At 50.6% G+C, this 26,154-nt stretch overlaps 4 protein-coding genes across 9 annotated transcripts in view; 1 reads left to right on the forward strand and 3 right to left on the reverse strand.

The window, feature by feature from the left end:
* PAK2 (p21 (RAC1) activated kinase 2) overlaps positions 1-12,145 on the reverse strand; it is a 34,411-nt gene extending 22,266 nt beyond the window's left edge. For 2 of the 3 annotated variants that reach the window (XM_085512740.1, XM_015871109.3), the window contains exon 1: positions 12,006-12,145. The gene's annotated coding sequence lies outside the window, so the exon portion shown is untranslated. Of the gene's footprint in view, positions 1-11,638; positions 11,779-12,005 lie in introns of those variants that run through there. The other variant, XM_015871111.3, reaches the window with a different exon arrangement.
* Positions 12,146-13,289: 1,144 nt separating this feature from the next.
* On the reverse strand, positions 13,290-17,014 carry PIGX (phosphatidylinositol glycan anchor biosynthesis class X). Of its 3 annotated transcripts, none has more exons than XR_014933163.1 (6): positions 16,941-17,014; positions 16,797-16,860; positions 15,549-15,690; positions 14,655-14,890; positions 13,852-13,952; positions 13,290-13,463 (listed from the first exon to the last, which is right to left on the reverse strand). XR_014933163.1 is itself a non-coding variant. In XM_015871121.3 (6 exons), the coding sequence occupies exons 1-6, from the start codon at positions 16,990-16,992 to the stop codon at positions 13,305-13,307; spliced, it is 732 nt and encodes a 243-aa protein (XP_015726607.2). In that variant the 5' UTR covers positions 16,993-17,014; the 3' UTR covers positions 13,290-13,304. The 3 variants fall into 3 exon arrangements, 1 of the variants encoding a protein (XP_015726607.2); XM_015871121.3 differs by having other exon boundaries at positions 14,677-14,890; XR_014933164.1 differs by lacking the exon at positions 13,290-13,463 and having other exon boundaries at positions 14,595-14,890.
* Positions 17,015-17,095: 81 nt separating this feature from the next.
* CEP19 (centrosomal protein 19) lies at positions 17,096-18,144 on the forward strand. The gene is made up of 2 exons (XM_015871123.3): positions 17,096-17,241; positions 17,344-18,144. Exons 1-2 carry the CDS (start codon positions 17,118-17,120, stop codon positions 17,703-17,705), a joined length of 486 nt encoding a protein of 161 aa, XP_015726609.2. The 5' UTR covers positions 17,096-17,117; the 3' UTR covers positions 17,706-18,144.
* A 396-nt stretch (positions 18,145-18,540) lies between these two features.
* Positions 18,541-26,088, reverse strand: NRROS (negative regulator of reactive oxygen species). 2 transcript variants are annotated; one of them, XM_085512717.1, is made up of 6 exons: positions 25,828-26,088; positions 25,151-25,272; positions 24,380-25,003; positions 22,177-22,527; positions 21,251-21,374; positions 18,541-21,003 (listed from the first exon to the last, which is right to left on the reverse strand). In XM_085512717.1, the coding sequence occupies exons 5-6, from the start codon at positions 21,356-21,358 to the stop codon at positions 19,039-19,041; spliced, it is 2,073 nt and encodes a 690-aa protein (XP_085368843.1). In that variant the 5' UTR covers positions 21,359-21,374; positions 22,177-22,527; positions 24,380-25,003; positions 25,151-25,272; positions 25,828-26,088; the 3' UTR covers positions 18,541-19,038. The 2 variants fall into 2 exon arrangements, with proteins under 2 accessions (XP_085368843.1, XP_085368842.1); XM_085512716.1 differs by having other exon boundaries at positions 22,177-25,003.
* Between the last annotated feature and the right edge of the window lie 66 nt (positions 26,089-26,154).

Below are 26,154 nucleotides of genomic sequence, written 5' to 3' on the forward strand. Positions count from 1 at the left end.
TCAGCTTATAGGAGTGCAGAGGTAGGATAGTACAGCAGGGAGGGCCTGCATCAGCTGGAATACAGTTGACACTCAGAGTACAAGGGGGTTAAATTCATCTACCCATTGCATTTCTTTGAGCTGCTTGATATAAGCAATAGCAGAATGCAAAGGCAGCCAACCAGTCTGTGTCTGAAAAAGATAGACTGGTCCTCCAAGCCCATGCTACGTCCCCACAACCCTTCATCGACAGCCCAGTCACACCTAATGATGCCGTAACATGGGATTCAGGTTGCCAACTTTTCCACTTTTATTTACATATTTCCAAAATGGAACTCGCACTGTAGTGAAAATCCTGTATTTTCAGTGATATGAGCAGCACAAAGAAGTTCATCACACATCCACCATCACTGCTTCTTGATCTGAAGACAACTACTCCTTAGCACTCTGTATGTTCAAGAGACAAAAACTGTTAAGCAATAGGTTGGGAGCAAGTATATGGAAACCTCAAATCCATCTATTCTGCCAGAAAACGAGGTACTTCAAAGCACTGGTGTAACAACATCTGCATTGAACCCTCGGAGCTGCAACTCTGGCTGGTTTGTGTTCAAAGTGATCAAGATGTTACCAGGGGAAATAGATTCACCTGAGCCAGTGAAGGTAATACTACTAATAATGATGGATTAGTGCATTCCTCACAGTCAGCAGTGGCACTACATTTAATTACAAGAACTAGAAAGTGATGGAAAGAACCACAGACAAGCCGTGAGGCTGCAAACCACACTTAACTACAGACTTCAGACAGATTGAGTCCCACCACAGAACAGCACTGCAACCCACTACACTCACAAAAAAAGGCACAGCGCTGAAACCTTTCCTCCCAACAGCTCTGCTACTTATTCCACAAAACTTAATCACAGGGGCCAGAGTTGGTGACCGCACAGCTCTGATTCTTGGTGTGCATATGACGGTACTCCCTGTGGACTAAGATGTGCTCTCTTCATCCTTTGCAGTCCTCAGTGCCCTCATAATTGAGCTGCAGAAGCAGAAGAGCAAATGCACCTTCCCTCCTGCTGGGGAAGCTCTTCAGCTCCTTGCAGTTCTAAGGAAGGACAAATGTGCGTCCATACCTCATCCTCACTCCACTGTGTAGCACTGCAAAGCCCTGAGCAGGGAGAGGAAGAGAGAGATCAATAACATCCACAAGGAGTCAGAGTTTCTTTGCAAAGTGTTCAAATTAATATATTAGTATCCTCCAAATTTCACCTGTATTTCAATGCCTGTGATGCAAAAAGAAACCGGCCTAATGCTTGGAAAATGCAATATTGAGCTTGGAGTTGACTGATAGCACAGATGTGAATGCCTACCTCCTGCCACAGCACAGCCTCACTTTATGCTGCCCCTCTCAGCAGCCACAACTAACCCCAGCAATGCATGCACCCTGATGGGAAGCTCACTGAGCTGCAAGATGAACTCAGCTTTGCTTCGCACAGGTAAAAATTACTCAGCTTATTTATCTATCATCAATGTAACACTGAAAAAGCAACACAAACATCAAATGCAAATCTATTCTGAAGGGCTGACCAAAAAGCAGAAGTAACCCGTTTCAGTCAAGCATCATATTAAGAAACACAACCATTTTGCTTTTGAAATCACAGCCTGATGTGGCTGCAGAATCCCACTGGGACAGCACTTGGGCTGCTGCAAGAAGTGCAGAGCACTTGGGCACGGGTACATGCACAGCACCTGAAATCAATACAACACAACCATGAGATGTCCATGGGGAACAGCAAAAGAAAAGAGACACAAAGAGTGTAAAATAGCCTGACCCTTAAGGGCATCTCCCCAGCCCTGCTCTGGCTCAGGGCACGAGATCTGAGAAAGACCAGTTATCCTTACAGCAATCAGAGCAGCGGCAGCGCTGTCATCTGCTCTCTTCCTGTAGAGCCTTATAGGGCACTGCTGACAACACTTGTCATGCACAGAGAGCTGCATCCGGGACAGGCAGGTCCAGCACAGAGGAAAAGAACAGAGTAGATGCCTCACAAACTTAAACCTCCGAGGCAGATATCGAGTGTAAATAAATAAATAAATAAATAAAACACAATAAAAGAACTCATTTGTGCTCATTCCAAGAAGAGACTGGTTTGAGGAGGGAGATTGAGAGCCGTGTTTCACTCCTGGTTTGCGATACAAAAATCCCCGTGGAAATGTTCAGAGACATTCCCAGCACACTGACCCAACCTGTTATCTTGTCTTCAGCCTTCCCAGCACCACCATTCCTGAGCAGAACACCTTCCTGGAGCCTCGATGCTTCTTTATTCCAGACAAAGGAGCAAACAGACCTTCCAAGAAAACACATACACACATTGTGCAGCTCTTCAATGCACTTTGGATGGTTGCTCTTTGCAGCAGATATTCCATTTTCTCGGGCCAAACAGATTTTTTGAATACAACAGCAGAATGCAATGTCTGCACGGGTATTTTTCTAACGCTCCTCTCTTTTTTAAACCCCCCCCTCTCTACATCCCCCTCCCCCCCTCGAGGCTCCTGTTGAGCAATAGATTTCCTGTGATTAGCTCACAGAGTACTGATTATAGCTCACTTCCTCCCAGGGATTAGCTGAAAGCAGCTCTCTGACAAGTGTGCATTCAGACGGTGCTACCTTAGCCGCAGCTCGCTTCCTGCCCCCGGCTCTCAGCAGCTCACCCATCCCAGATGATTTCAGCGCTGCAGAAAAATCCACGCAACCAGCAAATCTCAGACCATCTTTCTCACTCACTTGGCAAACGCAGCCTCAGATCTTCTGCCTGCCAAAAGAGGACTTGTGCAAAAGCAAGACCACGAGCGGCCCTGATAGCGGCCAGTGAGAGCCAGCAGGGTGATGGCTTCCACCTACGCTCCATGCAGATGTGCTAATGGCCTCTGCCAGCCTCCATGGGACCTGTCGAAACATCTCCTTCCACCTTCAGAGGCCTCAGATAAAATAAGCATTTGGTCTATGCCAAACCACACACCCGCGAAAGCTAACAGTTATTTTTATTTAACTTTCCTTTCTGGGGAGGGAAGAGGAAACTAGGCTAAACTGAAATATTCCAGCCAAGCACTAAATTACAAGCATAAGCAAGATACCCTTTCAGATGATGCAATTGAGAGCTGCTAATATACATATATATATATACATATATATATTATCTGAGCACATCCAACCTGAACTCTTCATTAAGATTTATCAAGGACATACTATATGACATGCTGCCTGGCACTGAAGGTGCTAATACATCACCAGTCATTTCTGCAATATCAACTGCCACGTGCAGCAGTTTGCTGTTTTAGCTGCCAAAGAGGCAACCATGAATGTTATGCACAGCCTTTTCCTGCTGACTTCCCTTACAGCTGCACGCAACAGAGGCAATGCATCACGTTGCCACTCTAGCAACAACACAGGAGAACCTCAGCCTCCTGCAGATCAGATGGGATGACGCCCACACTGCAACATAACCAGCTCAATTCTTTCCATTTTATCGTTTTCTGACTCCTTGATTCCCTTTTGATTGTTGCTGACTCACCCAAACACGGAAGGGGAAACATAGCCCAGAGAGAAATGGCTGCCATATAACTGCTAAGTGAAGGGGATAGTTTGAAAGGGTCACTAAGGGTCTAGAGAACATCCTTCTAAGCCAAAGAATGCTACAACCCAGAGCAATTCAACTAGTTATCCCACATGGAGCTCTGCAGATGCACAAAGCCCTGCTCTGAAGTTTCACTTTATGAACTGGGAGGATGGAGATCGTTTCAGAACTATCAGCTCTGGTCTGTGACTGAAACAGATATCAGGGAGGAAAAAATCAGAGAGGCACAGAACGGAGACAGGATGTGCAGGAGTCCCACTGAGGGTCCATCAGCACGCAGAACATTGCATCCAATGAACAATACTTCACTTTGCTGCATGCTGCAGCCATCTGTAAGCCTTGTGATCCATCTCTGTAAGCCACAACCAGCAGCTGACTCCCACCTGAATTCTCACTTCCTCCTCACAGCAGAAACGCGGCATTACTGAACCACAGCAGCATATTTTGTCATAAATCAATCAGAAACTGCTTCTCCTACTTCTTCGTCTCCAGCACTGTGACAGCAGCACCTGACAGGCCCCAAAGGCAGCCGACGAGTTGCTTCTTGCTTCCACTTCCCCAAGCATGGCAGGAAGACACCCAAGCTGAGGCCACAACATCATCGCTGTGAGCTGATGACAGCAGAGAACAGGAACAGGATGGATCTGCAGGTGCCCATTTCCACCTTAGCACAGAAAGCCCTGCAGGCGTGCAGAGCAAGAGCCCAAAGGGAGGGTTTCCAGCACCCTGCTGCAGGCCCAGCTGCCGCCCACCCGCTGAGCTTAGGCCATGATACTCTGTTTCATGCAGCCCACAGCCAGAGTTTGGCTTCAAGGAACCATTGTGCAAGGCTGCATAATGACAGAGCGGGCTGAAAGGTGTTTGAAAAGCCTATTCAGTGCTCAACAAGGAAATTCCTCACCCCTGATCTACCGAGGTGAAAACCTGAGTCAACCGAAGAAAGACAGCCTGCAGCAAGCACAGTGCATGCAAATCTCTGCTTGTGCTTACTCATATTTCTTTACCTTGAAGGCTCTGTGGAGCCTTTATTTTCACGAGCTGAGATTTTCTGAAGATCAAAGGAGAATGGGGAAAAAGGCAAGGAGGGAAAGTTGACATGGAGTGAAAAATGAAGTCTGTATCTCATCCCTGAGATCCTCTCTTAATTAAACCTGGCATTAGAAGCAGGGAGCACATTCCAGAGCAAAAGTTATTTGAATAAAGGGTTTGTTACCTGAGCAAGGCATTTATACAGCTCAGCTTGTGTTCGGATTTCTAACAGCATGCAAAGCTGCTGGAACCTGGGCTGATACCTCCCAGCAGAGTCAGGACAGAGATCAGCAGCAAAATGGGCTCTAACCCCCAATATAGTGAACATGCAGGTTGGGCCACTATGGCAAAGCAAAGAAGCATCCAGCCATTAGGGATCCATCACTCACCCACCGTGCTGGTGGAGCTGTCAAATGGCAGCTAGAGGGAAAAGAACAAAAGAGGGAAAAGACAAAGGGGGAAAAAAAGAGAGAGAGAAATAGCATCTTGCATACACAAAGAATCGAGCTTTTGTTTCTGTCTAGCAGCTGGACAAGGCTCACTTTAACCATAGCTACAGCCAGCAGATAATGGGAACTTCAGTTCAGTTCAGCAGCCCCACGGCCAAGCCCTCAGCTCTTCCTGCAGTGCTATAAAGCATTGCTGGCCTGGCACAGAATGCCCCACAGGACATCCTGCCCCTCTTCCCAAGTGCCATTCCCCAGCACAGTGCACACCAGGGGACACCCAGACAGTTACAGCTGCATGGAGCAGCCCACTATCTTTCTTCATACCAACACAGATCACACATTCGCCCAACAGCATCAACTACAAAGACATCAAATGCAATGTCTGTAAATACAAAAAGCACCTAAGCACAGATTCAAATCACAAAACAGTGATGCATTGGGTGGACACGGCCCATTTTCTGAGCATCCCCTACAGCACAGATGGATAGGATGACAACAGCCAAACTCATACTGGAGAAGCACTCCCTGAAGCATCCTGCCTCTGTGCCACGGAAGGTCACTTACCATGAGGTGGGAAAGCTGGCTGTCATGTGCATTAGATGGGTGAGGCAATGACTTGTCCATGCAGCTTCTAGACTTCACTGGTGCCAGAACACCCCCATCAAGGGTCTATCAGCAGAGCCATGGCTGAGCCTGTGGCCATCAGCAGCTTGCTAAGGTTTCCGTGCCTCAGCCCCAGGCAGGGCTGCCCAAAGCAGCAGAGCTGCACCATGCCCACCTCACCGAGCTGCTTTGGTAACAGGAAGGTAGACAGCGTGTTTCTGGCTGTGGGCACTCACAGGAAACAACAGCAGATGAGTTTCCCTGCTAACAGCAATACTCTCTGATGCAGATCTTGAGTTAGGAGCGAGGCTGTGAATTTAGCAAAAAAAAAATCCCCATGAAAGCAAAACAGGAAGGGTTGCCCCAGGCTTTTTCTATTACAGCAGCTCCACACTGCAGGATGGCATCAGCAAAGTCATCCCCAGTCTGGCTTCTACTACTTTATTACTACTACACGTGCTTCTGATAATAAAATGCAAGTATGTATGCATGCAAATAAACGTACAAGGACTTCAGCAGCAATTGCCCGGAGCACCGGCCCATTACCTCTCACCATCTACAGCTGTTTGCATAGGACAGAGCAGCACTGGCACCACAAAAACAGATCCAGTTGCTCCAGAATGAAACATCTTTTAAAAGCAAAAGTACAAAATGAAGAACACAGATACCAAGCAAGCAGATAAAAGTCCCATGGAAGAGACAACAAAACAGGATAATCGACATGCTGTGAAGCAGGAGAGTTTCCAAGGGAAGCAGCCAAGTTAAAATAATATTTAAACAGTTGACAAAATAGAACAGTGAACTTAGGAAGCTGCAAAAGACTTCAAAAAAATTACTCATATCGCTGGGCAGATCACAACAGAATTCAGTGTTTAACACAGAAGCAGCATGTCAGAAACAGGGGTAAAGTAGTGTTAAAAAAGGAAACAAATCAAGAAGAGAGGGCATAAACAATATGTGTGAGGTACCCGCTGCTGGTGACAGGTCACATTGGGCACCTAGGCATCAAGCTGCCTAACAACTTACCTAAGGCATTAAGCAACTGTAAACGTCATCCCATCCATTCCAAGTGCTCTCTATGGGTACAAAGGTTGCAGGTGGCAGCTGAGCTCTAAGGCTCAAACTCATCGGGGTTGGGAGATTCTTGCTTTTTTATTCTGAACAAGAGAGAGGAGCAAATCTACACCAAAAAAATGTTTTATAACAACTCCTCATGCGTTAAAGAATGAAAGGATCCCTATTCCTCTCTTGGAAGCAGTCCATTTGAAAAGAGGCTTGAAAAGAACACAGTCAAAGGCAGGTGAACAATGGGAACCACTGTTAGGCTAAATGGAATGAAATTAAAATATATAACAGGACTTGGATAAGTTTAAAATTAAAGTAGTGTTACCAGCTCTATCATTACATACCTGCTCAGTAAAGAAGGAGTTACATTCTTATGAGTAGAACAATGAGGTTTTGCTGCCATGTTTGCAGATTAAGGCTTCCCAATGTTCAGTTTTTAGTCTTTTTGAAAAGCTGTGGGATTAATGCATGAAAAGGAGAATGTTCTCTACTCTTATTCTGCCTCCTCATCTTGACTCCAGCAGCAGTTGTGCAGTTATAAAGCAGCTGGAGATGTCTGTGATGAGAGGAGTGAGCTCAGCCCTGAGATCATCAACTTCTGCTGTTACACAAAATGCATTCACCACCTTTCCATACACACAGCCCATCCCAACTGAAGAAATTAAAGACATTTGCTCCTCTAGGAAGGTGCTATCCCACCTATGTAAAGGCCACAGCAAGGGAAACAGCATAACAATCTATCAAAAACCAGAAGGACATCTCTTGTGCTGTGCTGTCAGTGCAAGGACTGGAAACTTGTGGTACAGCATCACCTCAGTCCTCAGCATGAATGGAGCCCTAGGTCACAGAGAACGGAGGGAGCATCAGGGAAGCATCTCTACAGGGGATCAAAGTAAATTCATAAAGAGAAAAATCCCCAAAGTAAATGATTTTTCCTTCTCACCACGCTTTGTGTTTGCTGCTCTCTTTGTGTCCTCCCCTTACAGATACCAAAGCATTATTACACTGGCTGCTCCAAGCTCCAATAACATTGCTGTGGAAGTGCTATCGTACAGCTTTACCAGATGTCTTAACTACTTCCACATGAGCAGCACTCACCCAAGTTCCACCAAGCAACAGGACTTTTCCTTGTGCTGCAAAAAGAACACAGTGCTTTCCAGCATGTGTACAGCACGCCAAGGAGAATGAGAGCTGCTCTTCACAAATGTCTATTACAGTGGAATGATTATTAAACAAGAAAATGAAAGACACCCCAACTGCATGGCATGTGAAGAAAGCAAACTGCACCAAGCTGGTTGGAATGTCGGCCTTCCATTTCCACCACCTACCTGCACAAACTGTCCTGGATCTAAAAATCTCAGCTCTGATCGTCTTAATAAGGGAGAAAACACAACAGAGCATTACTAAACTACTTACATCAAACCCCGGACTCCTGAGCCTATGGAATGACTTCTGCTCCTCAGTGCTCAGCCTGCATCAGTGTCAAAGAGCCTCAGCATGTTGGCACTGGATTAACTGCTCTTGTTGTGAAGTATCTTTGAAAATCCCACGCTTAACTTGCACTCTTGAATGGGAAAAAAGCAAGGGGATGAGCAGAAGGATTTTACTCAGTGTATTTCATGCTTGGTGGTAATCTTCCAACTCTAAAAACCAAGGTCAGGTGGCTGATGTGACACCCCCAGAAGCTCAGAACCACCTGTGAAAGCAGCTGAAAGGATCCAAAAGCTCAACACGCACCTTTTTAACCCTTATGAACGGGGCTGTTTGTGTCAGATCAAGAAGCAACATTTCCAAGCTACGTCTAATATCAGCAATTCCTTTTTCAGAGATCTAGTTCCCTGATGCAATGAGGGAAGTGACAGAGCAGCCTGCAGGAGGGGGGAGGAACAGTTCTTCTGGGGCAAGCAGAAATCAAGGCCCTCTCCTTCCTCCTTCCAACCCAAACAGCTGCTTCCCATACTGACCTAGGTATGAAATCACCATTACATTTGCACATTCCTCACCTAAATCAGTCACAGCATGTGGAGTGAACGGTCTAGTAAAAATCCCAAACACCAGAATAATACATCAGTATTTCATCAACTGCAATCAGCGTTAGCCCAAAAGCAACAAACAGTGCAAAAGCCATCCTGAATCATTTCGGATGTCAGGTTTGGAATAAGGCTAAACTCAGATGCAAAGGTTACAAGGCTGCCCGGTCTGACAGCTAACCCTACTGCTATGTTCTCTATTCCAAAACCACGTGAGCTGCTGAACTAAAAGAACAAACAAACCTCTTCTGTGCCACTGTGACTGAGCTAAGCAGCATCTCTGCACACTCACAGCATGGCAGTACCGTAGTGGGAAAGCTGCCTTGTTTGTGTGTGAATCAGCTTAAAAGCTTACAGACACATAGTTGGGATTTCTTACAGACGACTGACTGACTGTGCTCGCTCTTCTCCTCCTCCAGCATCCTCAGTGAGAAGTGGAGGCTGCAGGCTGGTCTTGCAGCCACTGGGCAGCTCCATGCCATCAATACAGGTAGATGTTCACCAATACTGCTAAAATTCCAGAATGAGTTCATTAATTGGTTTTCTTGTGTTTTCTTTTAAACGAGCAGATAACAGAAGACTTTCAGCTCAGTCCCTTCCAGCAAACCACTGCCTGGCCAACTTCGGTCTGACTTCAGCATAAGTGAGACCCAAACTCTCAGACGAGAGGATGGCATTTTGCAGGAGATGGGCTTAGAGGAAAGATACTCTCGTTCCCATTCATCCAGGCTCCTTCCCTATCCGAAACCTCTCCAGGAAGCAAGAGCTTCCACAGTAAAGTCACTTAGAAAGCATCTGCCAGAAACAGTCTTTTCTCTCTCTTGTTTGGAAGATAACCCTGTCGATAAAAGCACTTCTGCAAAGACTGTAAATGAACAGTGAGCATAAGTTAAGAGTAGAAAGCGTCACATTTATTTCCAAAACAAACCTCACAGGACGGGGCAAAGCTTTGACTTTACTCATGAAAGAAGCTATGGAAAGTCTTTGTACGCTGACAGTTGTAAACTCCTGGGAGCACACGATGAGTCAAACAAATACCTGGCACCAGCACCAAAACAAGCAGCAAGGAAAAAAGGTAGAAGCTGAATTGGAAAGACTTGCCAGTGCATCCCCAGCCCTTAATCCACCTGCCTGCTGTCCTGCTGCTGGTTCACACACACTGCTTTGGACCAGCTTGCCATGAAGACAGGGCTACCAGTTCCCATACTGGCCAGCTACAGCAGATGAGCCCTAATGATTATGGACTGAACAATAACTGGGCTTTTTGATATCTGAGCTTCCAGAAACCTTCCAAGGGAACACATCACCTTCACCCAATCCCACAGGTGCAGGAGACATGCCCTCCTTCAGAGCTTAACATCGACTGATGCTTGTGAATAAACTTAAACACAACTGCTCTATTTACCATCCTCAGTCACCACACCAACACCGATGCTGCCCTTACATCTTATAGGAAACAGTGACCTTATCTATTACATAAAGCTCTCCATGCTCACTAGGAGTAACACTACACACCCCTGGTAAGGTGTGTTCATCAAAAAACACGTTCTAAGCAGCAGTTGTCCACTAGTCAATCGGAATGCAAGAAATAAAGCACCTGATTTCCCATTAGACCACAGCATGAATTGACATGAAACCACGCTTCCTCGCAGGAAAAGCTGTTTCCCCCCAGGCTGACCTTGCTGGGATGCAGAATCAATCCAGCCCTGGGCCAGGAGCTGCATGAAGAGGACTTCATCCTTTCTGAGACCCAGCCTGGTGTGCAGGTGCTCAGCTGATCATATAAAACATCACCTGTAGAAGCTCTCCATCACTACCTTCTACCCCCAAAACCTCGCAAAGTCAACTCACCTTTAGAGCTTCCCTCCTATATCCCACATGCCGGCCCCCAGAGCCTTAATGCTGCTCACGTTTACCACCAGGCCCAGCCAGTTCAAGCAGCATCTCCCTGAGAACCCTGTTTTCAAAACAAAGTAACTTTTGCTCTGTTGTGGCTACACAGGCACGTCAGTAAGGGGAGCTCTGCAGGAAACGCTGGCACAGAAGTCTCACGGAGCTCTTAGCGCCTCAGAAACCTCCTAACGCAGAAAACAGATTAAAGGTGAAACGTACAAGACTGATACAGGAACGCTAAAGCAGGAGGAGTCTTGGTAATAAAACACTTTGACCTTCTTCCCAATCCCTGCAGCTCTCCTATCAGCACAAAGACAGAACAGAAGCATGGATACCCTTACCACTTCTCCTAGGATCAGTTAGAAACCAAACGGGCTTGAAGATTTTTCTCTTTTAAACCTAACTGAAAGGCTCCAATGAAATAAGCACAATGGTGGTTTTAAAGGGCCACATTTTAAAAGATGCCCAAGATGAGACCCGCCATACATGGTCAAAGCATTCCCCCACACACTGCAGCACCAGCCCTGAGGACACAGCAGCCGGTGTCAGAGCAGCAAACCCCCCATGGGCTGAGCACTGGGTCAGCACTGAGCCCAACCCGGAGCAGCGTGAGGCTCCTGCCCCCACCTCACTGTGCTACCAACACTTCAAAGCCCTCAGCCTGAAGCTCACGGACGTTTCTTTCCTTGTCCATTTCGTAGCCCAACGTTTTTAATCGCCACACTTCCACACACACAGAGGATGTTAACCCAGCACTTCTTAGGTCCGGGCTTCACGCACAGCAGCACCGAGCTCCACATCAAAGCTCTTTCTTCCTCTAAAACGTTTCTCGCTGAGTTTTTTCCTCAGGTGTGTCGATGTGAGCGCTTGAAAGCTCACAAAGGCTTCGCGTTTTTAGCTCCTGTGTTCTCTTTCAGTTTCCCAGCCCGTCACAGCAGCCCACACGCGGAGCCCTCACCCCGCAGCGCTGGGCCACCTCCATCCGCACCAGAAAGGAAGCACACATCGGATCGCTTCCCGTTTTCGATGGCCGCCCGGGCTAAGGGCTCACGGCACGATCCCACGGCACGATCTCATCGCATCCCGCCGCCTTCCCGCACCACCCCGGGCCGACTCTCGGTGTCTCGGCCGCCCGCCGTTCCCCCTCCCGGCCCCGAGGCTGCTCGGCCCGTCCCGCCCGTCCCCGCTCCCCCCGCCCCCCCCCACAGCTCCGTACCCTCGGGGCCGCCCCGCCAGGCGCCGCCCGGCCGCCGCCCCGCCGCAGGCCCGGCCGGGAGGGCCCACAAAGGGCGGCAGGTGGGAGCGGGCCGCGACCGCGCACTCACCGGGGCTGGGGCGGCGCCGGCCGCCTCCGGGACGGGCCGAACGGGGCAGCTGGGGCGCGGCCGCCACACGGCGCCTCTGCAATGGCGGCGGCGGCACCCACCGAGGCGGCGGCGGCAGGAGCCGGAGGGGGAAGCGGAACCGCCGCGCGTGGCCACAGCCCGGGAGGGCGGGGCGCCGCCACCGGGACTACGGGTCCCGGCAGCACCCGGCAGAGCGGGGAACCACGGGAAGCGCTGCCACGGGCGGGAAAGAGGCCCAGGAACGGCGGATACTGCCCTCAGTGGGAGCAACGCCGTCACACCATGGGGTTAAAGAGCCCCCTTCCACCACACAGATGGCGCCGCTGAGGTAGTGGATGAAGCAGCCAGCAGCATTCAGCACAGCCGGGGGAAAACAAGAGCCCTCTGTCACAGCAGTTGCCAACCTGTGGTGGGCACAGTCACAAGACGAGCTCTATTGAATGCCAGAAGCAAAGGATGCCCAGGGGATCATGAAGCTACAGCTGGACAGCCATGAAAGGCTCATTCTGCTGGGGAACAGTCCTGGCTGCCTAGGAAGGAAGATGGACTTTGAAAACCAGCCGCTTTTATCTAACTGAGCTTATAAGGAAGGGCATTTTGTCCATCAGCAGCCCCTGAGCTGCTGTAAGGTCACAGTGCCACCTACTGACGACTGGAAACAGCGACTGTTCATCTAGAGCAACTCAGTTTTTCCATTAAGTAATTTCCTCTCCATATTTCCTTGTATTTATCAACCGCTCTGAGGGCTGAATTCGAGCCTTCTAAATATTTGCTTCTAGTTTGTATCTTTTCACCAGCTTTCATCTTCCAAGGGTTATTTCAGCTTCAGATATAGGGTGAAATTCCCTTCAGATTTTCTAAGCTCTCAAATCCTTCGGTTCAAAGCAAGAGAAACTAATCCCCCCCCCCAGTTACTACAGGGCTGTACCCATTGGTTTTTAAGCCTTCTACTGTGACAAGTAAGCAAAGAATGTCTCTTCCCAAATCCACACATAACCCATCTGGGCAGCATAAACGAGCTTGAAGGATGTTTTTCATACCATTAACACCCACTTGTCAAGTCTGTTCATTTAAATTCAAGAAATACAAACACCTCTGTGAGGAGAAGCACCAGCCAAAGCCCAAAGCTAGACCAGGCTGAGGTTTAGGGTAAGGAATAGGAGTCAGATTCTGCTCCTGACTGCTGCTGCCTTTGTACTACAGTCCATGAGGGCACCCTCATGCATTGCCAAGATGTGAATAACAGTAACATCTGGAGCTCAGTCATTTTGCACGTCTTTATTCCAAGCAGGTCACCAGAGAGAAGTCTCCATATCTGCAAACAGCAGTGAGAATCAAGCTGGAACAGAGCACGGTGGCAAGAAGAGTCACGACACACACTAAGACACTGTGTTGTGTGAGCCCCACCGGGACCCGCAGAATCAGTTCTTCACTCTCCTACAAGGAAAAGTAAATTGGTTATACACACTTAACCAGCTTTTGTTGTTTTTTTAGCTGCAATTCAGGGGATGGGTAACTAGGCTGCTATTTAACTTGCCCTTTGCTAAGGCTTGATCTTGAATCCCAAAAGAAAGCTGAGATGGGACACAGCCTTTCAATTTACTGCCCTTGCAGAGAGCCAGCTACACTGCAGGGGCCTTTCTTAATTCAAGTCGTGCCAATTACAGCACTGTCAATTCTAGGATTCCAACTCAACTGCCTCTATAAGAAGTCACACAATGAGGCTTTTATCAGGTAGGTCTGTGATCTGGAAGCTGCTTATCTCAGAAAAAGGCAATGTTTGTTAAGCAAGAAGCCAGAACTTCCTTCTGAAATAGGAACTCACAGGTTGGTGCGTTGCTCTGTACCACTGACAGAGTCGGTTCTTATTCCCTGGACAGGGAGCTTCCACGTCAGCAGGCTGCCAGCAATCTGGAGACAGATGCTCTATGGAAGACAGGTATGGTAGAGGGATGAATCTCACCCATGGGCTGTCTTCAATGGGACAAAGAATCCATGGTTGACCTGCAGATCCCTTAACTATGAGCTTACAACTTCTAGATTCCCCAAAACCACAGGAGTCACTCTTCCATGTCTTCCTATTGACCTCCCGCTGTCACACACAAGAATTTCCCTCCGATACCCTAAGTGCTTTGATATCAATAATAAACGTTTCCTATTCACCAGTATTAAATACGGCAGAAGAAAAAAAGAATGAAAAGATTCCATGCTCCCTTCCTCTAACCAAGTAGGTTTATCCCAGAAAATCATTGCTCAAATAACACCCAAATGAAGATTAAGAAGCTGAAACTCACAAGCACATTTGACTTGGGAGCTAGCAAGAATGATTTCATTAAAGCAAATACAATCTGGGGGGAAAATGGAGGATATAATAGTTCACATATGATACTCATTGTCAGTGGATACCGGGTTCTTGTTTCAGAAGATCTAAGAGCTACAACCATCATGAAACACGCCTTCTCCCTTTTCTACCCCATTCAAATGCAAGAAGGAAGGCTTGGAAACCACTTGGAAGACTTTGATTAAACATCTGACCAAGTACCTGACAGTGAATAATGTTAAACGCACCCTGTGTGGCTTCAGCTGTCACGGGAAATACTGTGAGAACACAGGGTCCCAGTAGCTGGCCTTTAACAAACCAGCAGCTCACCGTCACAGCAGCAGACCAGTATTTCTGGACTCTTCAGAGCAACCAATGCATCCTCACTGTTTCCTGCTGGCCGGTGGTACCGCCCATGCACAGGCAATGCTGCTCTGAAACAGTGCCCACAGCGAGGGTCGGGCTGGAGGTACAGCACAACAGTAAGGGCTGGAGCTGAGTATTCAGGAGCCTCCACATCAACGACGTCAGGAATTAGCACAGCCTGCAAGGGAATAAAGGAACAGATAGGGCTGCTACTGGAATCAACACAGAAGGAGGATACAGGAGGTCACAGTCTGCTGCTGTAATCTGCTGCAGCATCAGAAGGGACAACTGCAACCCCTGCACTGACACAATGCCCTTTAGGGTACCAGATTAAGTCTAGTGTTGGAGTTTATTCTGCATGTATGGGGAGGGTTTCCTGTGAGCTCACTTTAGATCTCCACAGCAGACATCTGTAAAAGCTCAGAAGACAAATAAACCCCTCTAATGAGTGAAGATGACACAGAATCACAGAATGACCCGGGTTGGAAGGGACCTCAAGGATCATGTAGTTCCAACCCCCTGCCTGGCAGGGCCACCAAACATACACATTTACTAGATCAGGTTGCCCAGGGCTCCGTTCAACCTGGTCTTGAACACCTCCAAGGACGGGGCATCCACAACCTCCCTGGGCAGCCTGTTCCAGGGCCTAACCACTCTCCTGTCAAGTACTTGCTGTCACCCAAGACATCAATATGCCTGTGTATAGTTTGAGGGTTGTTCCCTACCGCATGCACACAACCTACAGAGACACAACGTCTCTGAGCAACACCGCTGGCCAAATGCAGGCTCAGCCTTTATGTGAGAAGCCCCCCATGGCTGAGCTCCTGCCTCCTTACCTTGGTTACGTTGTGCTGCTGCAGTGATGCCAGCTCATCGGGATCCACGTACACTCCTGCTGGCAGCTGAGTCCTAGCAGCCACCGTGCATCCTTCTGTCCATTGCCCCGAGCCGCCCAGCTCCGCCTTCACCAGCAGCTCCCTTAAAGCAAACCATGGGGGCACAATGCTGACACCTGCGTGTTGAGAGACAGCAGAAAAACCTCCAAGTGTCAAACTGTCAAATGCTCAGAGATGGGTGTAGCACGTCCCAAGAGTGAAGCTCGGCTTTACCAGCTGCTCTGTGCTGCTGACAACCCCAGAAAGCACAGTGCGACTGCAGCCCACACAGAACAAGCAACAGATCCCAAATACGTGAGAAAAGAATCACAGACACACGCACTGCATGTGAAAAGAATCACAGAATGTCAGGGATTGGAAGGGACCTTGAAAGATCATCTAGTCCAATCCTCCTGCCAGAGTAGGAACACCTATATCAGGTCACATTAAGTTTCCCAGGAGACAGGCAGAACAGTGAAGGACCTATAACTGATACGATCCTGCTGTGGTACGCTATTACAACAGTATACTCACTATAAAAAAGTACTTTTGATCCATCACTCAGCTTGAAAGAAATAATTAAGAAGCAAATAGAAATTATCTACATCTGTGTTGATGATTGTTGTCTACAGTACATTTTCCAACTACTCACATATCTGAACCTCAGAAATAAGGGGCTTCCAGAACTAATTTTGTCCAAGACAACTTAATAATAATTGTAAAAAGGTTCTATGCTTCTTTAATGTCTTTGAAAGATATGAAAACAGATCCTTATGATGCTCATTTATTTCCTAAACCAACCTATATTCCAATTTTAGCTAAAACATTGAGAATCAACATCACCAGAAAATGCCTATACATTTGGAACCATGCCACTTTGTTCCAATACAGTTCATTACGACAACTGATACATTCAGTAAGATCCTGTTTAGGCATACTGACTTTAAACTTGAGTTCTCACGGATATCTACCTTTCTTACAGCTACTAAATCCAGAATTGTCAGAGGGAAACTTTCAACAGAGTGGAAAGCAGTGAAACGCAGTTTAAGATGTCTATGAAACGATGGCTCCCAGGCTGGATGTGGCTCTGTGCAGCCCGGTCTGGTGGTGGTGACCCCGCACACAGCAGGGCTCGGAACTGATGATCACTGTGGTACTTTTCAACCCAGCCCGTTCTATGACTCCGTGTGAAGGCAAACCCGGCCTCACCTGTGCAATCCCTCCTTCAGCAGCTCCTGAGACACGGCGCTCCTCACGCAGGCGGCCTGAGCGTCTGAAACGGCACAGACCGAGTGAGCAGCGGCACCGGGAGCACAGCGCGGCTGCTGACGGTACGGACGGCGTTATACTTACGGAAGGCACAGAGCAACGCGCTTAACGCCCACCGCCACCGCACGGCCGCCATCTTGGAACCCCCGCCTCACCTCACGGCCGGGGCTGCCCGCGGCGCTGCCCGATTCACTCGGATGGTTCGGGCGGCCATTTTGCGTCGCGTTCCTCAGGCACTTGGAGCGGGCAGCCCGAAGGAGGATGAGCTGCACGGCGCTGCAGTGCGGCGTCCGCTTCCAGCCGCCATCCGTCATCCTCATCTACAGGGACAACGACAAGACCCGGCGGCGCATCATCCCCGTCAGGAACTTCTCCCAGTCCTCAGGTGTGTTGTTTCTCCCCCGGTTCCTCTCAATCTCAACTCCATATCTCTACTTAAAGAGATCCGCCTGCCCCTTGTAACTCCTCACGGTGGTTTTGTGTTTAGATTGCGGCGTCGCTGCTGAGCAGCTGAAGAATAACCCTCGGCACAAAGCCTACCTGGAAAGAGTGTCGCTGTGTCAGCTAAAGAAGCTGCACGTTCTGCTGAGAGGCCACCTAAGGGGAGAGAGCCTGGCTGAGAGCCTGGGGAAGATTGAGCAGGAGCAGAACATTGACCCCGAGGAGGACATGAACAAACTGGACGATGAGGAGTTAGCCAAAAGGAAACGCATCATGGACGAGCTCTTCGAAAAGAACAGGAAGAAAAAGGACGACCCGGACTTTGTCTATGACATCGAGGTGGAGTTTCCCCAGGATGAGCAGCTGGAGTCCTGTGGGTGGGATGGGGAGTCGTGTGAAGAAGTCTGATTGCAGACCGAGAGGAGCTGGATGGGCAGAAACAGATCCCATATTCCTAGGAGAGAACAGTGCCATCCTGCTCCCTCCACTGCAGCATCTCCTGTTTGTGTGGCTTGAAATTGGCCACAGAGAATCTGAGGCCTAAGATATTCCAGCAGTTTCAGGTTTATATGCAGTGTAAGGAGCTGAACTGAGAAAGCAGAAACGAGACAGCTGAACTTGGTGGCTGTTTTACTCATTTCCAACGTATGAGTGCCCCAACTTAACTAATTTATCTTTCCTTTGTTTCCATCTGGCTGAAAACCTCACCATGTTTTCCTGTGATTTCAGCTTTATCTGAAAATGAAATGTTAAGTATTTACATCTTGGAAGCAATAATACATTTTATTGGGTGCCTGTGGCGTTTATCACCACCTTGGTTGGAATGTGAAATATACGTTTGGATACATTAGTGTCTCATTGAGGATATCACTCTCACCTTCCCTCAGTAGAGGCCACGTTTGCCATTTCAGGTTGCACAGGTTAAATCCTTTATTAAAAAACCTGAGCATTTCAAAAACAAGTCAGTTTTGGAAGTACTTAGGGGATGCTCACAAGCAGAAGAGTGGCTGAAATAGTCTGAATGATCCCCCCATCGGGCACCTGTGTAGATAGTAGATGGCTTTTGGCTATTTCTATCTGAAATAGGGCCAAAAAATGGCCACATGCAAGGGTGGATGTGATGGCCTTCTCCAGATCTTTCCACAGCTGTGCCTGGTTCTGTTTCTGCAGCTCCATGCTCAGAGCTCACCCCACTGACCACAAAGCATGTGGTAACCAGGAGAGATAAACAGATAAAACACCATTACCAGAAATATAATTTATTCTTGTGTCTTTCAGCCAGTTGTTGTACATCCCTGAGGTCTGAGGTTCTGTCTCACTGGCACAGCGGGCACTGCCAGCAGTGGTGCCACCACCAGTGCAGTGTGGGACGGGGTCAGCATCCCAGTCCTTCTGTTCTTAGTGGTTTACCCTAAGGCTGAAGCTTCACTGACAGATCCAAATAGATCTGCCCCTCTTCCACTTTACCTTTCCACGTGTGGATTGCAGCCCTCGCCCTCCAAAACACGCAGATGTGAAACGTTCACCATGGAAGTTCACACCTGCGCCGGTTTCGTGTTGGCCTCTGGGCATGTCCCTGTGGTCACATATGGAGGGTGACCACAGCGGTGTGAATAAATAAAAGCAAGCACCAGGCAGCCCAAAACACCAGCAATGGGCCACCAGATGGATGCAAGTTCTCAATCCCCCCACCTGCACGCTCCCCTCCACTCCCCATAGGGCCCTTCCTCCTCCTCAGCCATCAGTACGGGCTGGACACCCCGCACCTCCTCTTCACCATTTTCAGCAGTTTTGGCTTCAGCATGAGGAAGAGCACAGTGAAGGCCACCAGCAGCGTCAGGCAGGTGGGCAGGGCGAGCACCAGGAAGAGCAGGGCCATGTCGGCCGTCCTCCATTGGCAGTCCCGCAGGACGGGCTCAGGCAGCACCCAAGCATTGAGCTGCTGTGAGTCGTAGTTGCAGGTCACCTCGCGCCCATCAGGGACACGCAGCTGCTCCACGCCATGCAGGTCCTGCCACCAGCCCAGCGTGCAGCAGTTGTAGGGGTTACGGCTGAGGTAGAGCTCCTGCAGGCTCCTCCCCAGTGGCCTCCAGGCCATGTCCGCAGGTAGAGCCGTCAGGCAGTTGTCCCGCAGGTCGAGGCTGAGCAGCTTCAACGCGCCCAGCGAGGCGGGGAGGGCGGTCAGGGTGTTCCCCGACAGGTCCAGGCCCACCAGGCTCTGGAAGGCAGAGAAATCCACCGAGGTGGTGGAGGACAGGTTGGTGTTGTGGAGGGACAGCACCTGCAGCGTCGCAGCCAGGTCCCGCAGCCAGCCCAGGTCCCCCGACAGAGCCTCCCGGTTGTCGGAGAGGTCCAGATGGGTCAGGGCTGTCCCTCGGAAGGGGTGGCCGCCCAGAGCCCGTAGACCACAGCCGGCCAAGGACAGGCGGGTCAGGGTGGTGAGGCCCCTGATGTCCACACAGGGGGCACTTTGGCCCAAAATGACCGGCTGGGGACACAGGTCGAGGCGGTTGTAGCTGAGGTCAACTGTAGTGATGTGCTTGGTGTGAGTGAAGATGCCGGCAGGAAGCGCCCGCAGCATGTTGGTGCTGAGGTTGAATTGCTGCAGGCTGGGCAGGGTGGGCCCGGTGCCCATGTCCTCCCACAGCTCCGTCAGCAGGTTCTGACTGAGGTCCAGGTCCGTCAGCATGGCCAGGGGGTCCCGCTGTGACAAGTGGAAGGTCTCCAGGCAGTTCTGGTTGAGCTTCAGATGGGTCAGAGAGGGCATCTTAGCCAGAAAACCCTCCGGCAGGTACCAGAACTGGTTCTGACTCATGTCCAGGAGGCGCAGGGAGGAGAGGTTGCTGTAGCAGACCTCGTCCCACAGCCTGACCGTCGTGACGTTGGTGGAGTTGCCATCGATGAGCAGGAACTGCACGGTGACGTTCTCCAGGGACGTGCCGTTGGGGAGGAGCTGGTAAAAGCTCATCTCGTTGTCCTTCAGCAGCAAGGAGTGCAGCTTGCTCTGCCGGGGCAGCACGGGGAAGAAAAGGAGCTGGTTGTGGGACAGGTCCAACACCTCCAGCTCAAAGAGGTCATCGCTTTCCAGGGCCAGAAACCACTCGATGATATTGTAGCTGACATTGAGCACCCGGAGCTGGGTCAGGTTGAAGTCCACGATGCACGTCATGTAGTTGTAAGCTATGTTGAGCCTCTGCAGCCTCTGCAGCCCTTCAAAAGCTCGGTCAATCTCAAAGATGTAGTTCCTCTCCAGGTTCAGCTCCAAGAGCTGCGTCAGGTTGGTGAAGATAGAAGAGTCCAGTCTCATGATGACATTCCTAGCCATGGACAAGGACTCCAAGGAAGACAGGTTGCTGAGCAAAACAGACGCCATGTCCTCAGTGAGCTGGTTTCCAGCAAGATCGAGCGTTCTTAAGGCTGGCAAGGCAGAAAGAGCAGCTGCTGTCAGTGAGTAGTTGGTGAAGAGCTGGTTGTCTGCCAAGGACAGAGCGTGGAGGCCCTGGCTGCCTAGGAAGGCACCAGGCTTGATGAGCTCCATCCGGTTTTTGGTCAGGCTGAGATGCTTCAGCTGGTGGTATGAGAGCAGAGAGGCACGGCCCAGGACCCGGATAGTGTTGTCATCCAGCAACAGCACTTCAATGTCACCTTGCAGATTCCCAGGGACAGAGCTCAACCATTTCCTCCTGCAGTCTGCAGTGCTCTGCACCTACAGCAAGAAGGGGACATGCAACACCTCACTGCGAGGCATGAGATGGGGGAGATGATAAGTCTGGGGATAAAAGTGAGACAGAGATGATTCCTCAGGTAAAGCCTCATTGTCCCACTCCAAACCTTAGCTCCAGTGCCAGGCCAGCGGCTGGGAGGGGAAATCTTGGAGAAGCTGAGGTGCCTGGGGCTTGTAGTGGAGAATCAAGGGGTCAGAAGGGCAAGGATTTGCAAGAGAGAGGACTTACGTGCTCGCAACCACCAGGAGACACTGCCCACGCTGCGCCCGCCCCATCTCCCCATCCTACTGCCAGAAGGACCAGGAGCAGGGAGAAAACAGGCAGCAGGGCCTCCATCTCAGCAGCAGCAATCCTGTGGGCACAGAGAGGTCAGCAGCTGCAGCACAGTCAGCTCAACAGCATCCCAGGGAACCCAGCACAGCAGTGGTCACTCTTGCACACCTTCCTGCCCGCAGCACTCAGCCACCACAAGCTGCCCAGCTACCACCCACAGCACAGAGACCCCCATGGGACAGGAGAAAGCGAGGGACAGAGCAGCACACACACAACACTGCTCTACAGGACAGACATCACACAACCACAGCCCTCCCGGAGCTTACAGCCTCCTCCCCAGTGCCAACACTCCAACCCCAGCACTGGGGAAGCGCTGCTTTTCAGCACAAGGGCCCCCTGTTGCTTCTTTTGTGGGTCAGGAGCTGCCAGTATTTGCATCTGGGGATAAAGCTGAAGCTCAGGCAAATGAGCAACGAGGGCTCGGACTTCTCATAGCTGGTGCTTGAAGAAGCGATCGGATGTTATTTTTGGCAGCCTGGGGAGCCAGAGCCTCATGGCTGGGGGTAAAATGGGGACACCTCCTGGGTTATGTCTGTCTATTGGGGCAGCCAAAGGAAGGAAGCTGATACCAAATCCAGGGGGGACTGGAGGAAGACCCCTTTCTCTAGGTGAAAGCTACCACCCCTCTGAGCCTTCAACGTCCACGTCAGGTCCTTGTGGTGCCCCCACCATAGCACAGCTCCCCAGAACCCCAAAGGTTTTGCCTCCAGCTTGGCAGCAGCACCCAAACCCCTCTTCTTTTCCCCCACCGCTGCCTTGTTTCTGCCCAGCTTTGGCCTCCCATCTCCATCCTCCCGTGTTTTTGGGGGGCAGCTACTCACCACCTGTGACAGCGCGTGGGGCCTGCAGCAGCTCATCCTGCAGCCTGCAGCCCCTGCACTGTGCTGGGGGGGGGTTCTATGGGGCCGGGGCCGGATGCAAACCACCGAGGTGTTCTCCCACCCGCTTTTCTGCTGAGCGCTAAGATGGGCTTTGCGGAAGAAGCGAACGGAAACTGCAGTCACATGGAGGCAGAGAGCGCGGCGAGGCGTTCACACCCCGGGTCGTGCACCCACAGGCAGCCCCGGCTGCAAGGAGGAACCACGGGGTGGGGGCTGTGGGCAGGGCCCCAGGGTGCAGCGGGACCAGCCTGAGGCTGCTTGCGGTGGTTGGGTTCAACCTCAGCGCGTTTCCTGTAGGGGAAGAAGAAGAAAGGGACCGATGTCGTTCTCAGCATCCCAAGCCCAGGCTGACGCTGTGCCCAGATCACAGAATCACCAAGGTTGGAAAAGACCTACGAGATCATCCAGTCCAACCATCCACCCATCACCAACAGTTCTCACTAAACCACATCGCTCAACACAATGTCCAAATGTTCCTTGAACACCCACAGCATCAGTGACTCCTCCACCTCCCTGGGCAGCCCATTGCACTGCCTGACCACTCTTTCAGAGCAGTAATATTTCCTAACCTCCAGCCTGAACCTCCCATGGCACAGCTTGAAGCCATTCCCTCCGGTCCTATCTCCAGTTACACAAGAGAAGAGGCCAACCCCCAGCTCACTACAACCTCCCTTCAGGAAGTTATAGAGAGCTGTAAGGTCTCCCCTGAGCCTCCTCTTCTCCAGGCTGAACATTCCCAGCTCCTTTATCCGCTCCTCATCAGCCCTGTGCTCCAGACCCCTCACCAGCTTTGTTGCCCTCCACTAAACATGTTCCAGGGCCTCAATGTCTTTCTTGCAGTGAGGGCCACACAACTGCCCTTGGCCTTCTTGCCCACCTGCTGTCTGGGTGACCCTGACCCATTGGTCATCTGCTCAATGCAGCCCCCCACACTCCTGCAGCCGACCTATACGGCCTGGGAGGCTTTTTCTTCTTTGCTTTTAACCCTGAATTTCATTTCTTCTCTGTTCGGAGGCTCAGTGCTCCCACAGCACTCACAAAAAAGGCCCCGCGGTTTCATTTCCTGCATTTTCAAGGAAGTTTGAAGTCTAAAAATCAAGAAGGAAAAGAGAGAAGCACTCGGCGTTCAAGCGAACCAGAGCAGATGGCAGAAACTCCGCAGCGGGGCAAAATTCCCAGGGTGTTACTCGAGGTCAGCAGCATCAGCACCAGCTGCACAGCCCCCTGGTCCCCAACACAAGGACACTGACTGAGGGCAGGAGCTGCAGGGGGGTGACCCCAGGGCTGGGAAGTCCCACAGCATCCTCAACACACAAAGAGTGGATCTGGAGAAGCATATAATGCTGAGTATTGCTTTGCAGGGAGGACTGCTCTGAGTGGAGGATGGACCTTGCTGGCTCATTCGTCTTCATTGATTCAACTGCAGCCACCTTGGGGAGGTGGAAGGAAATAGCCCAGCAGAGCAAATGACAGCCTAAAGGGAACCAGGTGAGCCGCCAGCGTGAGCAGCTGAGAGCACAACACCTTCAGGTTGGGAAACAGAGGCTGAGGACATGGCCTCCAATCCAGAGTGACTGTGAGAGAGGATCCCTCATTTAACCCAGAGGGAAGGCAGCAATAGGTGTGAGCAGAAAGCAAAAGGCCATTTCTGGAAGCACGGGGGCAGGAAGGGAAGCGAGGTGCTGGTCAGCAGCCTGGCCACATCCACTTCCCGGGCTCCCGCACCCATCCCTGGAGCAGCTCCAGCACTGCGGTCTGTGCCCTTCCGCCTCCCACCTCCATCAACGTAAGCAAGGAGGAAGCGGGACAGGGAGCAGGGAGCCACAGAAGCCACCTCATTTCCCCCATACTCCCTCAGTGGTCAGCACGAGGGCTCAGCACTGCAGACCTGAGTGCTGGAGGTGTGGGCGCTCTGCAGAGCTGCTCACAACACACCTGTGGGAGCAGTGAGAAGGAAGAGCTGCTGACCCTTCCTCCCTGACCTCTGCAGGAGCTGCAGGCCTTGTGAGCGAGCTGCTTACACCCACGGTTTGCTCTTTGCTTGCACGTTGCCCACGCTTCCTCATAGGGCTGTATGATGTGGACACACCGATCTCAGCTCTGTATCTGCTCTCTGTGGCACTCCCCCAGCACATTTACTCACAGATTTGGTATAAACCTGTCACGACCAGGAGCTCTGAATTCACCCAAAGGAGGAGGTACCGATGAGGCACCCCATGACATTACCCAGCAGCACATGCTGGCACGACCCCAGCTCCCCTCCACAGTCCTTTCCAGCTGCTGTTCTGCTGAAGAGAAGTGAGAAATTGTGTCATTAAAGCAAAGGGAAGTGAAATTATCTCAGCTCTTGTCTGAGCGTTTCCCCTCCCTGCTGGTCACAGAGCCAAGGGCCCTTTTAGGACAAAGCCTGTGGGGTGGCAGGGCTGCAGCACCCTCTTGTCCTTGCGGCACATTCCTTGTCTGATGTAAGAAAACAGAGCAAACTGCCAGGTCAGGGTTCCTGTGTCTTTTAACAAAGTCCAACCTGAAGTGACACCATCATAGCTCAGGGTTCATCCCTGCAGCCACTATGGGAAAGGCTCAAGGTGGGATTTCAGCTCTCACTTTGATATTGTCTTCTCCTCCAGGAACAAAGACTAAGCACAGGAACACAAGGGGGGAAAAGCTCACGGAGATGCATCAGTGAATGCAGCAGACATCTGCCTCCAGCTTTAACGCACGCCTCAGGATGCGAAGACTCCAGTGAAAACAAGAGCAGGTTCACGACCTGAAATCATAAGTTCAAGGAAGGATTAAGAAAATAATAAATCACTTTGCCAAACACACAGCGAAGCACCCGGGGACGCAGCACAGGTACCGAGCAGCAAAATGCTGCAGGCACATTGAGGTCCCATCGCAGCCGGTCCTTACACACCATCAGTGCTGCAGTCTGGATGAAGTGAGGTGAGGCTCAGCTGCAGGAAGAGCAGGAGCTTCACACAAAAGACAGGAGCAGACAGGGTTACACCTCGGTACCTTCCTCCATTCAAACACTGCCTGCAGGTAAAAGCAGAACCAAAGAGCTTTTCACAATAGAAGAACAGGCTGGATTCAAAGTCAAAATAAATCAATCAGCAGCTGCTGTTGGATGGAATACATTCAATGGATGGCTTTGCTTTGGGTGACCGGTGACAGACACCTGTAGGGATGCACAGCAGTGTGGGACAAAGCAGTATGGGGCTGACTGGAGGATTGCCCGCACTGTGCGGCAGCACCCAAACCTCCTCTTCCCTCTGCAGGTGACCTCGGGCTCCCAGCTCACCCCATAACCTTCACCCTAACCACAGGACCCGGCGTTTCAATGGAGAAGCATCTTTCAGAAGTGATACAGAACAAAAGGAGGAGGGGATATGGACTAACAGCAGAGGTTCTGCATGAAGCATTAACATTGCACAAACCCTCAGCCATCCCAGTAGGTGCCCCCATAGCTCTGTTTGCTTTGCCCTCTGGTGGGAGCTGTGAGAATTCGCCCTGAGTTCCCACCATCCCCAGAACGAGAGAAATCAGCAGATTCAGCATCACCTGAAGCAAAAGCCCTGGGTATTCATTTACCTTAGAACACATCGCAGTAATGGATCAGGGAACACGGACTTGGAGGCGGTCAGATCGGTAGGACTTGGCCCAAACTGAGACATCAGTGTGGAACTGGGAGGGCTCAGGAGTCACTGAGGGCTGGCTGCCTCTCATCCAGCTGCTCTTACACCTCTTTACTCCAGGTACAACCCAATTCTTCCAAGGATGAACGTTATTTAAATTCATGGCTGCTGTCACCATTGCTGTGACAGTGGAAGAGCAAAAAATAGAGGGAGCCATCTGGAAAACACATCCGCGTTACAAGGAAATTCAGAAGTGCAGCTCAGCAGTACAGGGAGAGAAAAG

This window comes from Coturnix japonica, chromosome 12, assembly GCF_054131305.1.
Source record: "Coturnix japonica strain WE chromosome 12, WE-NBRP24, whole genome shotgun sequence".
In the NCBI taxonomy this organism is placed as follows: Eukaryota; Metazoa; Chordata; class Aves; order Galliformes; family Phasianidae; genus Coturnix; species Coturnix japonica.